Raw genomic sequence first — 15,337 nt, forward strand, 5'->3', positions numbered from 1 at the left:
CATGTGGAACATATCCTTACATTTATATTTTCAAGTTTTTGTAATTAAAATACTGCTCTGGAGATGTCAATGGCATTGAATAAGCAATCTTGTATTCCTGGTGTCAAATCAAGCCAAGGCTAGACTGAGCATTGGCATAAATTCAGAGAAGCTGGGAAGAATAAAAAAACTACTTTGAGCATTGATATGAAGGAGGAGCCATAAATTCCTTCCACCAGTAGGGTATTGGATGCTATTCTGTGGGGATCCTAAGACATGAGTTTAATATAAAACTGACCTTATAACAAAGTACACAGCTACTGCAGCTACTGGTATTATCAGCAACAGCAGCAATGCAGCCCACTCAGCGCCCATGCCACCTTTCTTTTCAGACAAAGTCTGAACAGGATGCTTCAGTTTTGCAAAACTGTACTCGTATTCACCATCCTGCCAATTGAGTGCTACCAGAATCAAATCATACAATATGCCAGGTTCCAGGGGTCGGTTCCAGTAGACATCACCAGAAGTACCGGAGATCATTTCTGTATTATCACCAACTTTAAAAAGCTCCTCTTCATCTTGAGGCTGAAACATGCTATAAAAATTTCAGCAACAGATCTGTAATTATCACCGAAAACACAGTGATTGCTAATATCACCAACTCTGAACTCCATTTTCTTTTTCACACTGAAGCTCAAATATGCTATGACATCTTCAGCAACACATTCAGTACAGAAAGTCATTAGAGCATTAATACAGTAGGGCCCCGCTTTTCGGCGCTCCGCTTTATGGCGATCCGCTAATACGGCGCTCAACAGCTGAGTCAGAGAAGTGCGTCCGGCACCATTTTCTCATTGCTGATTCAGTCTGTTTACAGCTTTTGTGCGCTCCACGTCTCTGTATTTCTGGCAATTTTTCAGTTATTACAAACTGTATATTTATATAATATTTTTGTGTTACTACAGTGTAATTACAATGGCGTCTAAGGGTAGTAGCGATAAAAAGAGGAGTCGTAAGCCTCTTACTTTAAATGCCAAGTTAGAGATGATTAAACTTCGTGAACAAGGCATGTCTATGGCTTCCGAACCATCACCAAAACGAATAAGATTCGTTGAAGAGTCAGATGATGAAGATGCCATCTCCTTCATCCTTCCTACTATAAGCATATCAATTTTCAAATTTATATTCACCAATCACTATAAGCTGAGGACAATGTGTGTATTACTGATATTCATTTTAATTTCATATCGTTTTCTTAGGCCTAGCGCTATTGTGCACTTACTATATGATTGTGTAACATCTTATTAGGCTTTGATATGCATTTGCAAGTGAAATAAGGCAAAGATCCGCTTTTCGGCGATTTTCGCTTTACGGCGGGGGTCTGGTCCCTAACCCGCCGTATAAGCGGTGCCCTACTGTAATATTTCATTGCATTTAAGAGTTCTTGTGACATCACATAAATGGTAAAATATTACACCTGTACAAATGAAAGAGGTTTAAGATTTGATTCTGAAGGTGACCATAATGTTTGGAGCCAAAAATGGTACACGCTAGTTTACCCAAATAGAATTTTTTTAAAATAGCTTGGCTCAAGTATACTGTATTACAATGCAATATTTCTAGGGATGTAACTCATATGACTAAATGAATTATGTTTGACTTTCTTTCATAACACTAAGAATGTGAATTTGGAGTAAATAATTGCACATTGTCTTTTAGGTTGAATATGGCTCACTTCTCTGCTGCTAAACCTCTAATCCTTCTGTAGGTTGACAATCTTAGCAAGACACACATGCTTCTTGTCAGAAGCCTGACACATCCAACACCTCAATTTTGATGAGAAACATTCATTATCAAAAAGCCAAGGATATTTCTTTGAACTGCTGATATTCTTACGAGAATTCTGGTTGTTGATGAGCATATCATACAACTTTTCACAACTGAGTGAGAAGTTTGCTTGTAGAGCACATTATTCATGACAGAGAATACATGTTAAATGAGGACAGATGTCCAAGGTACATAACACTATTTCAGTGGCTTTCAATGAAACATTTTAATTTATTTATTCAGCTTCCACCTTACTGAAATCTGAACCAATTTGTCAGCAACAGGAGCCTTCCTTTATTCCCACTCATCCAAGCACTTCACCAGGAAATTTGTCTTATACTCCCACTGTTCAGACAACTTGGTCTCCTCCTTTCAGATTCAAAATATATGAACAGATTGCAGACTTATATCACAATGTTCTGACTAGAAAATTATATACCTGAGAAGAGACCTGATATCTTTATTATCATGCAAAAACGTTCATCTGTATCAAATCTTGTGATGTTATTTTCCAAATAATGCACTTTGTAGATTTTTCACATCATCTCCTAATTCACACTATTCAAGGTATAATCACTTTTGGTGTTTCCCCTGGCAGAACTTCATACTCACTTGTTAGTCAGTTCACAGTCACATTTTTGTATTCCTCTATGAAACCCTCACACTTCTGTTTAATCAAATCCATTAGATAGTTCACAAATTACCTTCCTTACATACTGATATTCCTTTAGATGAGATCCAATGTGTGGTTAGGATTTACTATATAGAACATTTGCCTCATTCCATGTGGTTGTAGACGCAAGATGCCGGAAGTTCAAGATCCTGCACTATGTACATGTTGTACCAAAAACATTTGTCATTACAAAATACCACTAAAAATAACATATAGAATGTGGGAGACCTGTGAACAGCCAGTGTCTTTGCATAAGGAATAATTTATCGCCCATGCTCATGTCACCACTCCTCTAGTCATGCATCAGCTTCAGTGTCTTATCATGGTGCACCCTCTGGGTCTGCTGCAGAGGGCATGAACATAAGGCAAGTAGTTATTACCGCAGAACACAGTGACTCACAATTTGTCAGACACACTTCAATGTGAAACTGCATGGTTGACCATGTATACAGCTATTGTTAGTTAAAAACCACAAAGTTAGTACACAAGTAATTTATTTTGAAGTTTTATTGATTTATGCAAAATAAATTATATCAGATATAGCATACCGTGTTGCTGACAATTGATGAATTTCAGTTATTCAACATATGATCATGCATTAACAACCATGATGAAACTTGGAATTAATTACATGGTTCTGTATAACTCAAAACTACATTGGGATACTGTTAGGAGAATTTTAAATTACTTACATGCAATTTTAAGAATTACATTAATGATATATATTCTTACTTAATGCCAATTCCATTGTAAAAGATTATACAAGGGCTACCAGGCTATTTTGTAAAAGTATAATACAAATTAGTCTTTCTCAGGCCAAGATAAGAAACAGGAAGCATCTGTATGACTATCATTGAGTAAAGCATGGCCTAATTAATGCAGATTGGAACTACACAATCTGTCCAATCAGTACAGTCATGGAGAAAGAAAAATAATTAAAAATCATTCAAAAACCTGTTTTTACAAGACAAAAGAAACATTAGTTTGGACACCAAAAACCACTTAATGGTTACTCAAAGTGATACTGGTGGGCACTGAGGTGATATAAGCAACTTCAGCAGTGCCAGTTGGAAGAGATAATTGTGGGTGTAATGCTGGCACTGGAGATGTTGTTAGGGGCTTACAGAGATGGAGGACATCATAAACTGATTTTGTAACTGATTAATGGGTTTATAACTGACTCAACGACACTAGTTATTTTAAATTGTCAACACACTAAATTAACCAAATAAATACTTAAAAATGTAATCTTAACATTAGTTTTTGTAATGGTATAGTCTCCACACCAGATGGAATATTTATTACTATGGATAGCATATTAAGATTGGTGATGGTGGTGAATGTCACTGTAGCTGTTTATGTTATACCTCACCTCTATTTCTGCAGCAATCCAAGAACACTCATCACGTTTAACATTTGCTGTCTTCATAAAAAGTTCCATCATTTCTAACTTTGTTACAGATGCAGCTACTTCTTCCTTATCAGATGTTACAAGCACAAAATAGGAGCTATAAAAAACAACACAGTGAATACGTTGGATTTTCAGACAAACCATAAACTTCATATTGACTGAAATCCAAGAAAATTTGTTTGTCTTGATATGAATTTCAGGTACTGTGTAACAAATTATAAACTTACTTTTCTACATGCCAAACGTGTCAAATAAAAAAAGTACCACACTTATTTTATAAAAAAATTGGCTATCATACAACGCTATAATTAACCACTTGTGCACAGCAGGATGTGAAATTATACATATTGTAGACAAAACTGGAGTTCATCCTATCTGAATTGTTGGACGTTTACACATTCTTTCCGTAGGAATACTTATTACATTTTTACAGTAAGAAAGATATCTGTAGCTGGAGACAAGAAATAAATTCATATTAGAGAATACTAAATATGATTGACATAGAAAGGAAATAATGTACTCCAGTACATTTATAAAATAACAAACCATCAAAATCAATATAAGAATGTGTAAGTCGGCTGCAAAATACTTGAATTAAAACATGTGTTCTGTGTAATGTGTTCTGATGCATTCTCCCTTTCATCATTAGCTTCTGAGATTAACATGGAACTAACATGATGAGTTAGCAGAACTCTTCAGTTGCTCTTACAGTTTTAGTTTTCAGAATCTACCAAATTCCTTGTCCTAAAATGTATAGCAGCAATAATACATTTGCATGTTCACAGTAGCCACATTATTCAAAATGCTTGCACAGTTTACGGATTTAATTTACAGTAGCCAAAGATTCCTAAGGAGTATTTGCATAGGAAACATTTGTTCAATGGCACTATAAAGACTAATAACTCTACTGTGCACTGCTTATTTATATTTTCATTAAAGGGTCAAAAAGCATGAACAGAAAATTGTGTACAGTCTGTCTCTCTTCAAGAACACTGATATTGATGAAATTTTACATTGAAAAATAATAATTTAAATAACATATCATGAATGTCAGCATATCAGAAACTACTATGTTTTTAAATAACCTGAATGATTACCTTTCGCAAAACTGAAAAGTGTCTTCACAGAAGTAATAGAACACAATTTCATATAATTATTATTGAACACCATTATTTATATGACAAGCAAGTAATTTGCCTGTGTTCGTTCCATACTATGGAAATAAAACAAACTCAAATCCAAGAATAGGCCACAATATGATGAAATATTTTAGAGCAGCAGCAGCACCACTACCACCACTAACAACTACAACAACAATAAAGGTATGCCTATGATGGAATTAGGGCATGAAACAAAATGGTCTGTTGCCTTCTAGACTAAATCATCTTACACAATTTTTTAGTGTATCATGTGGCAATAATATCAACAACACATTACTTACATTGGGTACAATGGGTAGCATATTATTTCATGTTTGCCTTGCACTTGATAAAAATAGGTAAAAACATCAGAGTTCAGTTCAAATTATAGACACATTTGACAAAACTGGAGTTCATCCTGTCTGAATATTTGGATGTTTTAGATACCCCTTTCCATAAGAACACTTTTTACCTGTTTACAGTAAGAAAGGGATCTCCAGCTGGAATGATGACTTGAAGAGTGGTGTGGGATGTACAGTCCTCTAATAGGTTAAGTTCTGAACCAATATCAGGTACAATCAACGATGTTTTCACGGACTTCAAAACAGCAGCTTCACTAAGTTCAACAGTTATCCCATGAACAGACACCTCATATTCTGATGATGGTTGCAAATCTTTCACCTGTAAACATAAACAATGGCTGTGTTATCTCCAACAAGATGTTTACTTCTCTTTGCATTGATATTCAAAAGGATAAGTTAACTCTTTGAAGCCCAGTGATAACTATATGTCCCATATGCTTCACCAACCATTAACTCCTTATTTTGTATTTATGAGTTTCCTATAATTCTCACTGTAAACAGCAATTATCTCCTTAAACATCATTAACTAGTTGATGTTTTCCATGGTAAAGTGTAGTGTTTTCTTTGCAGGATGGACTGAATTCATAAACATGATTCAGACAAGTAGCTTCAAAGGGTTAAATTAAAGTACAAAAAAGGCAATAAAGTCATGGTACAAACTTAACAATAGTAGGAAATGTAAAAAAGCACTATTATGTGCATTTTACACCCACATTTCACTGTAATTACTGCAAGTCTGTATCTTTAAAACGTGTCTTGATAAACATTACTCTGGCAGAGCATCATTCATCATGCTCCAATCACAAGACTGCCAAGAACATCTGAAATCCTAGTAGCACTGAAGTGTTAAGATTCAGATTACATAGGCATATAGCAAATGAAAAAGAATATGCTTAGAAGGATTTGAACAGAACTGAATACTGTTAGGACACCTTTAAAATTACAAATGGAGTATACATAAAACACTTGCAAATAAACCTTAATATATACTGCCATATGATATAATTTCACATTCTGGAAACTAGAACCTTTCATTCTTTGACTTGTTAAATCTCAGAGAAGCACTGTTATAACCAGGCCTGATTGATTTTTATGTCCATAACTTATCAGACTGAGAACAGTTCCTTTGCATGTTAGTATGATGCATATATGTATTATACACTTTCTGATTGTAATTACTCCTGTGGTTATTAAAATAAAACATAATTTTTATTGAATGTATTAACTGATTTCTAAACAATGCATATGACAAGTAATAAAGTCAGCTGATTTCATCATGGTGCACTTTATAATTCCGAATAATTAGATCTTGCAGCTAAAAATGTGTTACAATTTTTTGTAGTCCCTAAAATAAAGTTATGTAATCTGAAATGCCCTTTTCTCTGACAAACCATTCGATAGTGGATTAATTTGAATGTGCAGCAAGACTCATACTCCTTTTCTAGGACACAAACGTTACATATAACATAAACACATTGCACCTTTCAGATTAGGGTTAAAGTTGCAATGATACATTGGAACAAGATGTGTATACCAATGCTATGTTAGTTCTTTTCAGTTCCCTAAAATATTACTGTACAAAATTTATAACTTTACAAAGGTCTATTACTATACAATAGTTCAAAATCCTATGCTGAATTTTGCTAATATTGTCCAACATCACAAGTTCACATGGTTCCCATGACAGTAAGGTGATGCAAGTGACTTACATCATCCTCTAATTACATGTTCTTCAGAAACAGCTATTGTCTACAATATTAATCTTTTTTATTTAAATTACAAAATAGTTAAACACAAAGAAGGACAGGATTACACTTCTCTCATGATAAGGTTTTTAAAGTAACAGAATTCCGTACCTTTTGAAACCCTAAAGAATCTTCAAGTCTTTTAGCACCGAGATTGTGCATTACTTTCCTTGTACATGAAGGATTAGGAATAAAGCTTAAACATTAATATAGAAGCTATGACACATTGTAAATTAATTCTTATATTATTTAGTGAATTATTGCTGTGTGTAACATCCATACCTGTAGCTTTCTCCACTGTCATAAAGGAGCCATAAATAATTTCACCATCATCATATATTCACAATTTCCACCATTCTTGCATTTGTTAACACATAAAAATTTATACAGATTTTGTGTGTATGTTTGCATTTTACTTCCCTGTCACATTTCATGAAAGCAAGTGCAAATTTTCATTGGTACTGCTGTCATAAAGCTAAATGTAAATTTTGTATAGCTTCTGCATTGTTGTTTTGTACTGCACAAAATAGGTGCACACAAAATCCACAATTATTTTCCAAGATCTATTATCACACATCATTTCAAGAACCTACAGAAAACAAGAAACTACGAAGTAAAAGTTTAATGTTCATAAAAATTACAGTCAAACCCCAAAAATGCATCCCACTATATACTACCATCCTCATTCTGCACCTACAAAAGCCTTGTAACAGAAACCCCCTACACAGTTTCAAAGGACTTGTCCTGGTAAAGCACTATCCCAACTAGCCATTACCTACCAACACCTATGCAAACACAAATTTAAAAACTAAGCATTGTAACCAGGTCTAATACAGTGTCATTCCAAAGTGTCTGTTACAAATAAAACCTACTGAGTCAGAGTCTACTTACAGTGACTCATGGAGGGAGAAGTGTTGTTAATTGGAGTCATCAGTGTATATGGTGACAATTCTTAACTATTCAGTTACAGTAAATAAACATGTTACTGAGAAGGGTGTTGATTCAAAAATGAAAATATTACTCAGCATAAGCTGCATACATAAACTTCCAAGAATTCTGGTAGAATCATCACTTTCTTTTGTTGGAATTCATCTGAAATAAAAAGGTTTTCAATGAATTTTGAATAACTAACATGCAGTATGCAAATGTACTTTAGTTTCAATAAAATTGTCAGACTGCTCACAATAAGGAAATTATGCACCACACAGATACAGTGAGTATTATATAGGTTAAACACAATTATCTGTGTTTATTTGACAAATGGAAAAGGGAGGTGTTAATTGTTGTGAGAAAGAAAATTTATATGCGTAGAAAGAATATTATTCAGGTGCAAGCCGGCAAAATATTGCCAACTATTTTTACCTTTTATGGGGTAAACCTCTCAGCACCATTATGTTGGAGAGTAAAATAAAAGTTTCAATTTACTGCCACCCCAACTTTAACATCCATGTTTATGGTGGACAAAGTGTAGTATCCTGAAGGGGTTTGACTGTATATGTTACTATGAGGATGTGTGAACACTGATAATTCTTCAAACAGTTAAAGGCCAGTAAATAAATACAATATTAAGAATAAGTAATAATCACACCTACCAATAAAACAGTACCAAGATTGAGATTGAATTTTAATGTTCTGAGAAATTACATCTTGTGGCAGAATCAAATTTCTGAGTAAGCTTACCAAGCAGCATAAAATGTTAATGACACTTTGAAGGAAATATAAACTTCAAGATTCACTTACTTCATATGAATAAGTGATAGATGGTGATATTTTAAACTGATATTTCAGAATTGTCTTCTTTCCTCCCTGTCTTCGTAGCTGTGATGAAAGCAATTTTACATGTATGACAAATTCCTTCACTATGTCATTAATAGCACTGGGATATTCCCATGTTAACTGCATGGCATAAGGAGTTCGTTTTATAACCTGTAAGTTAACTGGAGCTTCTGCAGCTGTGAACAAAGTGAATCTATACAGATTTGTGGATTTTTCTGTTCTGAGACTGTGCATGCTAATGGTCATAATACATTTGAGAATTACAATGCACAAACAAATATTTGTGAAATGACAGATGTTGCAAGACACTCAAACAAGAATGTTAGTAATGTGAAATTTGGTTCCTGAGTTTATTAGTTTGGATATCCAAATACTATCCTAAGAGCTGCAATATTTTATCATATGACAAAAAAATGTATACATTTTATAGCTTTCTGAAACAGTAAGTATGGTATGCATAAATTAAAAATTACTCCAGTATCTTAGTGAGGCATGATTTAACATTTACAGTATATACACTACATGGTTTCTAAAATAATTTCCTAAAGTAACAAATTACATATTCACGATAAAGTCCACCTTTCTCCTGATTATAGGCCACTGATTTTCAAATTTTTAATACATTGAACCATTTTCTTGATTAAAACCTTAAGTTTAACATTAATTATTACAGAAAATTGTATTAATTTCTTATTACTGTTTAATTATGATTATAATATGATAGTAATTAAGGTTTTAATACAGACAATTGTTTATGTTTTGTTTCCATGAGTCCTGATATTTATATTGTAGCTACAGTAACTTGTATGCAATGTAAATGTTTGATCTAACACTTCAATAGTCCTTTACAGAGTTGATTATCATAAGATACTGTTCTTATTCTTATGACTGTATAGTATTGTGACATATTTGAGCAAAATACTGGGTGATTATCTGGGAGCAGAGAACCAGTCAGAATTTTTCACATTGAAATTAATGGGAAATTAATTTTAATTTATAAATTTTCACCTGCATGCTGCATGTCCCGTCCATCTCATCATAATTGATTTAACCACCCTAACAATATCAGGTAAGGAGTAAAGGCTGTGATGCTCATCATTATGCAATTTCCTCCATGATCTGTCTTCCTACCTTTTAGGTCCAAATATCTTCCTAAACACTGTGTTGTAGAGATGTACTAGAGAAGCTAATAGCATGCTCAGTTAGTACAGAAATTTCCCACCTTTTATGAAATATTACAGTGATCAATTCGTACAAGGTAATTGAAAAGACTTTAAACTCACTTCTCTCACATGTTCTATTTGCCAAAAAGTAAATGATACTGAAATAAAGAAACAATGTTATATTTAGTGGTGGAAATGTCCACCACATTCAGCAATGCATGCATTCACTCTTTTCCTCATGTTTGATGCAACACAGTGGAGAGTCTATGCTGTGATGTTTTAAATGAATATCGCTCCAGATTCTGCTGTTTTTGCTGCTAACACATCCACTTAGCTACAACCATGCTTCATCACTACAGAAAACATTATCTAAAATGTCTATACCTCCTCAAATAATGTGCATAAGCTATCTGCAGAATTGAAGTTATTTTTCCTAATCAGGTTCCTAGAGTTCATACACGACATGTACATGATATGGATGAAGTTTCAAAATCTTTGTACCTTATGTACACTTTTATAAGATAATCCATGCTGAAGAGAAAGTTTTCTTGGTGACTTTTGTGGAGAGCATAACAAAATTTGACACACATTGAAATTATAGTTAATTAATATTGAAGGTTAAACAGAGTGGTTTCTGTCTTGCACTTTTCATATGCCATGGAAACAGTTCACCACGCAAGATTCTGTCAATATGTTTGATAAATCGGAACTGAGAAATTTATTCCTAAACTCATTCTGGCAAGTTAAGTAAGAACAAGATGTCAGGTTGTTTTTTACAATGAACACCTGTTGCACTTGTGAAAAATAGATACAAGCACTTCAACTGTTTGAAAACAACTAATGACCCAGCATAAGCCAGTTACAAGTTTGTGGACTTTTATATAGTCACAACAATATTGTGTGTATTTAATCCAATTAAATTGTACTGAATTAATACCATCTATAAACACTTCAATATGGGTTTATTACCTTATAATCACTCCATATATTCTTTTTCAGTCCTACTCAGAAAGTCCACAGATTTGAAGATTAGACTTTATGAAATAGTCAGAAGGTCAAATGGTGACAAAATATCTTATGAAGAGGGGGTCAAATCTCACAATTCCAAGAGAAGTACAAGCTGACATTTCATGTATTCTTGATATACCATTAAGTAAAGCACCAGAACAGTATTAACATAAGCTTAAAAAATGGTAAATATGCCATCTATGTCCACGATATAAGAAAAAATGTACAACAAACATTTGTACATAGAATGCATTGTGTAAGGAATGTACTGAGGCTGAGTGAGGACACCAAGAATTTTACTCAGTGCACAATTTCACTCAAAGAAAAGAAACTGTTCATTTCTTTAAGCTTTATGGTAGGAAGTAATATCAACTAACAAAATTTTCCAGTTTGTCCAATTTCTTGTCAAAAGACTACAACAAAATTACATTTTCTAAATCTGCATTTTTCTTCATGCAAACCCTGCAGATATTTTTCAAAATGTTAAGAAAAGTACTATATAGCTTCCTTTAAAAGAGTTATTGTGATATATACATCATGCAAGATATATAGTGATAGATTTAAAATTCTCTTGTAAATAAATACATTTTGAATCAGATAGGACTACCTAACATGTGGTCTCTGAGGCCACATGTCACCACTAGTGCTACAGAAAACTGACATCACTGATAATAGGACAATAGATATGAAATATTAGAAGATTAAAGTAAAACAACTGTTTACTTATTGGTCAGCAGTTGTTCTACTTTTTTACAATTCTGAAGTATTTATTTGAAATCCTTTAATTGATTTGGTAAGTATATGTTGTGAGTAATTTTAACAGAGACTGCCAGTGAGTTAACATCCTTTCAGGAACGATGATGATAACTGCAGATTATATGTTCTAAATTGCAAAATCTGAAGAATTTCCAACACTAGAAATTATTAGTTTTGTATGCAATGCATGATCTTCTTATGAGATCTGCCAATTACAGTATAATGAATAAGGACACTGTGAATTAAAATAAAGTACATCTACTTTTCAAAATGATTATAATATGTATATTGTACTTACTCATCTTGCATAGTGGAGGAATAAATCTACTCTCACAGCCAGCTAAACATGTACCTCCAATTTTGTCACAGTAAGCATTTTTTAAACAGTTTCCACATTGCTCCTTACAGTTCACCCCAAATGTACCATCTGGACAAGCTGAAAAATATGAAAGAGAAATTGTTCATGTAATATTGCAATTATATACCATAATTAAAATATCAAAATAAAATTATGACAATGTTCATGGAACATAAAGTGGTATAATATTGTCCTATGGAAATATTTTTATACGTGGTTGCATCAAATGTTTAGGGACAGGAGCCATATCTCAAATCCAGTGGCATGAAGAAGCATCAACATTCAAATAATGTTCCTCAGCAGCTAAACATCTGTGTTAAATATATAGCTACATGAACCTTCTACACATATCCCAAGCAGTGCATTCAGAGAGGTTCAGATGTTCTGACTGGAAATGTAGCAGTAAGAAGGAACAGGAAAGCAGCTATTTTTTATTACTATAAATCATCAAACTTTTAGTATCCTGTCAGCAAAGGAATTCTGTAAGTGTACTCAAATTTGTTTCAGTCATATACAGTTTGGCTTATCAGTGTTTCAACCCCACAACACCAATCAATCAAATTCAAATTTACAAAGGCCGCAGTGTTCAAGTTGAAGAATATGTGATAATGCTGTACATTTAGTGCGAATCATATTCGAATGACCAAAATATGTTTGAAAAGGACAAAAACCGTTAATGCTGAGGGTTCTTACCTCCATCAGTCACCACACACATATGCATATCAGCGCTAATTCAGATTAGATGTAGAACTGTCAACATTGCATTTTTCAAAATTCTACCCACACTACACAATTCAAAATTCTAATATTGAAAGCTTGGTAACTTTTTATCTATGTCAGACTATAAAATTACCTTAAAAGGGGATGTAATTATCTCAGCCACTGAGAACTTAATTATTGCAATTGTGTTTGTCCAAGGGATGGCTATGAAGTATATGTGTGGTTGCCCATGAATGCACTTTGATGTGATAAAACAAACTTTTGTTTAATTATTATAGATCTCTATCATGCAAGTATGTGGTTGAACATCAGTTCAGTAGGATTTGAGGTTTTCACTGTGGTGAGTCTGAAGATGCCTGTCTTCTGGGTTGGTGTGCCATGTAGTACTATTAGATTACATGGTGCATCAACCCTGAAGACAACCATCTTCAACAACAGTTTGCTCTGATACCCTGCAGTACACCTCTGGTTATCTTTGGAGGTATCTGTATACAGTCACATAGCTTCAATTTGTTATTGTAATAGCTCACTGGTTCTCTAAGGAACATAGGATAATCAGTTCTCAGAAAGCCATGATTGTCAGTGGTATGACAGAGAAATAAGAAATATTTTGGTCCCAAATGTGGCTGCATCATGCTCTTTATATGTTGCCAAATGTTCTGGTTCTATCACCTTAAAACTCTAGGGAGATGATAATATCAAAGTGTCCCACTGTCTCAGAGTGTCACAAGATAGATTTTACAAGTTCAAGCTACTGAATAAATTGGTGAATATGACTACAGCATGAGTATTTGTAATTGTCTCTGTGGGTTGCAGAACAGTGACTAATTTTCCAATCTGTGAGGTACATCCAAGGATTCTTATACAAATTGTCTACCTTATAATGTTATTTCAGGGTCTCAGATGTTAAAATCTTGGTGGTTCATTTTATTTTACTGGATTAACAGAAATCATCTCATTGAGCAATGAATTTGTGAGATCCGGAAACGTCTTTCACAATTTACATCCTCTCTAAGGTCAAAAGCACTTTCTTGGGTGTGTGGTATGTGTCCTTCACATTAGCAGGACAGGTTTTTCAATGTTTCAAAATTATGTGTTAGTGATCTACCACCATAACTGTGTAAAACAAGGAAAGTGTTATTCTTCACGTACCTGGTGCTGTAGATGTCTAGGTTAGTGGCCCATTTTGGTACCAAGTTAACACACACATACCTGGGTTTGCTAACTCCTCTGTCTGCCTCTTTCAGTATTCAAACCCTTATCTTGACTGACTACTGAATAACTGGACTAGATATATTATTAAATCTGGCAGTGTTTTACATCTTGTCACATTTTTGCAAGTTCAAGTAGACCCTTCTGTAAGCTTACATGTGATTTAAAATAACTTTTCTTATACAGGTTCCAGTTAAAATTAACTAATGTAAATTAATTTATGATAATACTTCAAATTATATAGAAAGCATTTAAAGTTTGTATAAAGAAAGTAACTTTCTTTATACAACTCTGGTTGAAATGAAGTGCTGTGTGTGATGCTACTTCAAACTATTTAAAGCTATTAAAATTTTCAATTTTGTTTCAAAGTGAAACCTCTTCTTTGTACTTCTATTGTGAAGAAATATTTTTCATGCAAAACTTACAATTATTTTGAATGTAGAGTAAAAATAATGGTAACTTCACATAAACATGGAAGGAAACAAATTTTTACCAGGAGAAGTCCACAGAAATCATAATGGAAGAAAAACGTACATAGATTGTCAACACATTTCATTATGAAGAATCTTAAAATAAAAAACTTGCTTACGTGTTACACAGCTTTGACCTTTGTATCCAGGATTACAGAAGCAGGTGATATTTTGACCTGTTGGTTGGCACAAAACAACACCACTACCACACAGTGCAAATTCAGGAACTGGTAACCTATCACAGCTCAGTGTGCAGTTGTGCCCACAACCTGAATGACAAATGCACTTCAGAAAGCAATCTTGTGAAAGGTGGCATTGGACAACCAGACATTTAGTTATCATCAAACATAACTATAACCTCCTTATTATGAAATATAATGAGTTCTCAACTTGTCAGTTATCAAATTTATTGCAAACAACTGATTATATTAACATATTAAGTAATAAAATATTTATCTTATAAAATCTAACTGACCATTATCTAGTGTTTTTCAAAACATGTTGCCCTCAATCTCTTCCAAAGCTTGCAGTCAGACAAATTGAATGAAGTATGTTCTTAACTCTGTTCTACTAATTTTTTGCTAATCATAACTACTGATGATATGTACTGTTCCACAACATCTAGACTGGCTCTGGTTCCCAAGAAGCCTCCTATTCAATGAGTACCAGAGTTCTTTCCTGAAGGGCAAATTGGGAGGCCTTGAAGCTGACTATTCACATTCATCTAGTTTTGAGGTT

The 15,337-nt window shown here is 33.7% G+C and overlaps 1 protein-coding gene and 1 long non-coding RNA gene across 7 annotated transcripts in view; one reads left to right on the forward strand and one right to left on the reverse strand.

Moving 5' to 3' along the window:
* The window catches only part of LOC110831285 (uncharacterized), a 94,394-nt gene that overhangs the window by 8,053 nt on the left and 71,004 nt on the right, over positions 1–15,337 (reverse strand). For 3 of the 4 annotated variants that reach the window (XM_087351398.1, XM_087351397.1, XM_087351396.1), the window contains exons 10-15: positions 14,719–14,868; positions 12,138–12,275; positions 8,877–9,088; positions 5,502–5,710; positions 3,852–3,987; positions 278–564 (exon numbers count right to left, since the gene is read on the reverse strand). In XM_087351398.1, the coding sequence (XP_087207524.1) occupies positions 278–564; positions 3,852–3,987; positions 5,502–5,710; positions 8,877–9,088; positions 12,138–12,275; positions 14,719–14,868 (1,132 nt within the window). Of the gene's footprint in view, positions 1–277; positions 565–2,527; positions 2,634–3,851; positions 3,988–5,501; positions 5,711–8,876; positions 9,089–12,137; positions 12,276–14,718; positions 14,869–15,337 lie in introns of those variants that run through there. The other variant, XM_087351399.1, reaches the window with a different exon arrangement.
* On the forward strand, positions 2,629–15,069 carry LOC147873347 (uncharacterized). Of its 3 annotated transcripts, none has more exons than XR_015535835.1 (3): positions 2,629–2,844; positions 3,941–4,090; positions 11,075–15,069. It is a non-coding gene; the product is annotated as an uncharacterized LOC147873347 (long non-coding RNA). The 3 variants fall into 3 exon arrangements; XR_015535834.1 differs by lacking the exon at positions 11,075–15,069 and adding an exon at positions 5,512–6,608; XR_015535833.1 differs by lacking the exon at positions 11,075–15,069 and having other exon boundaries at positions 3,941–6,608.

Source organism: Zootermopsis nevadensis, unplaced genomic scaffold (assembly GCF_977971745.1).
Source record: "Zootermopsis nevadensis isolate Lab colony 2312 unplaced genomic scaffold, Znev_1.0 Znev_ptg000019l, whole genome shotgun sequence".
NCBI classification, from domain to species: domain Eukaryota; kingdom Metazoa; phylum Arthropoda; class Insecta; order Blattodea; family Termopsidae; genus Zootermopsis; species Zootermopsis nevadensis.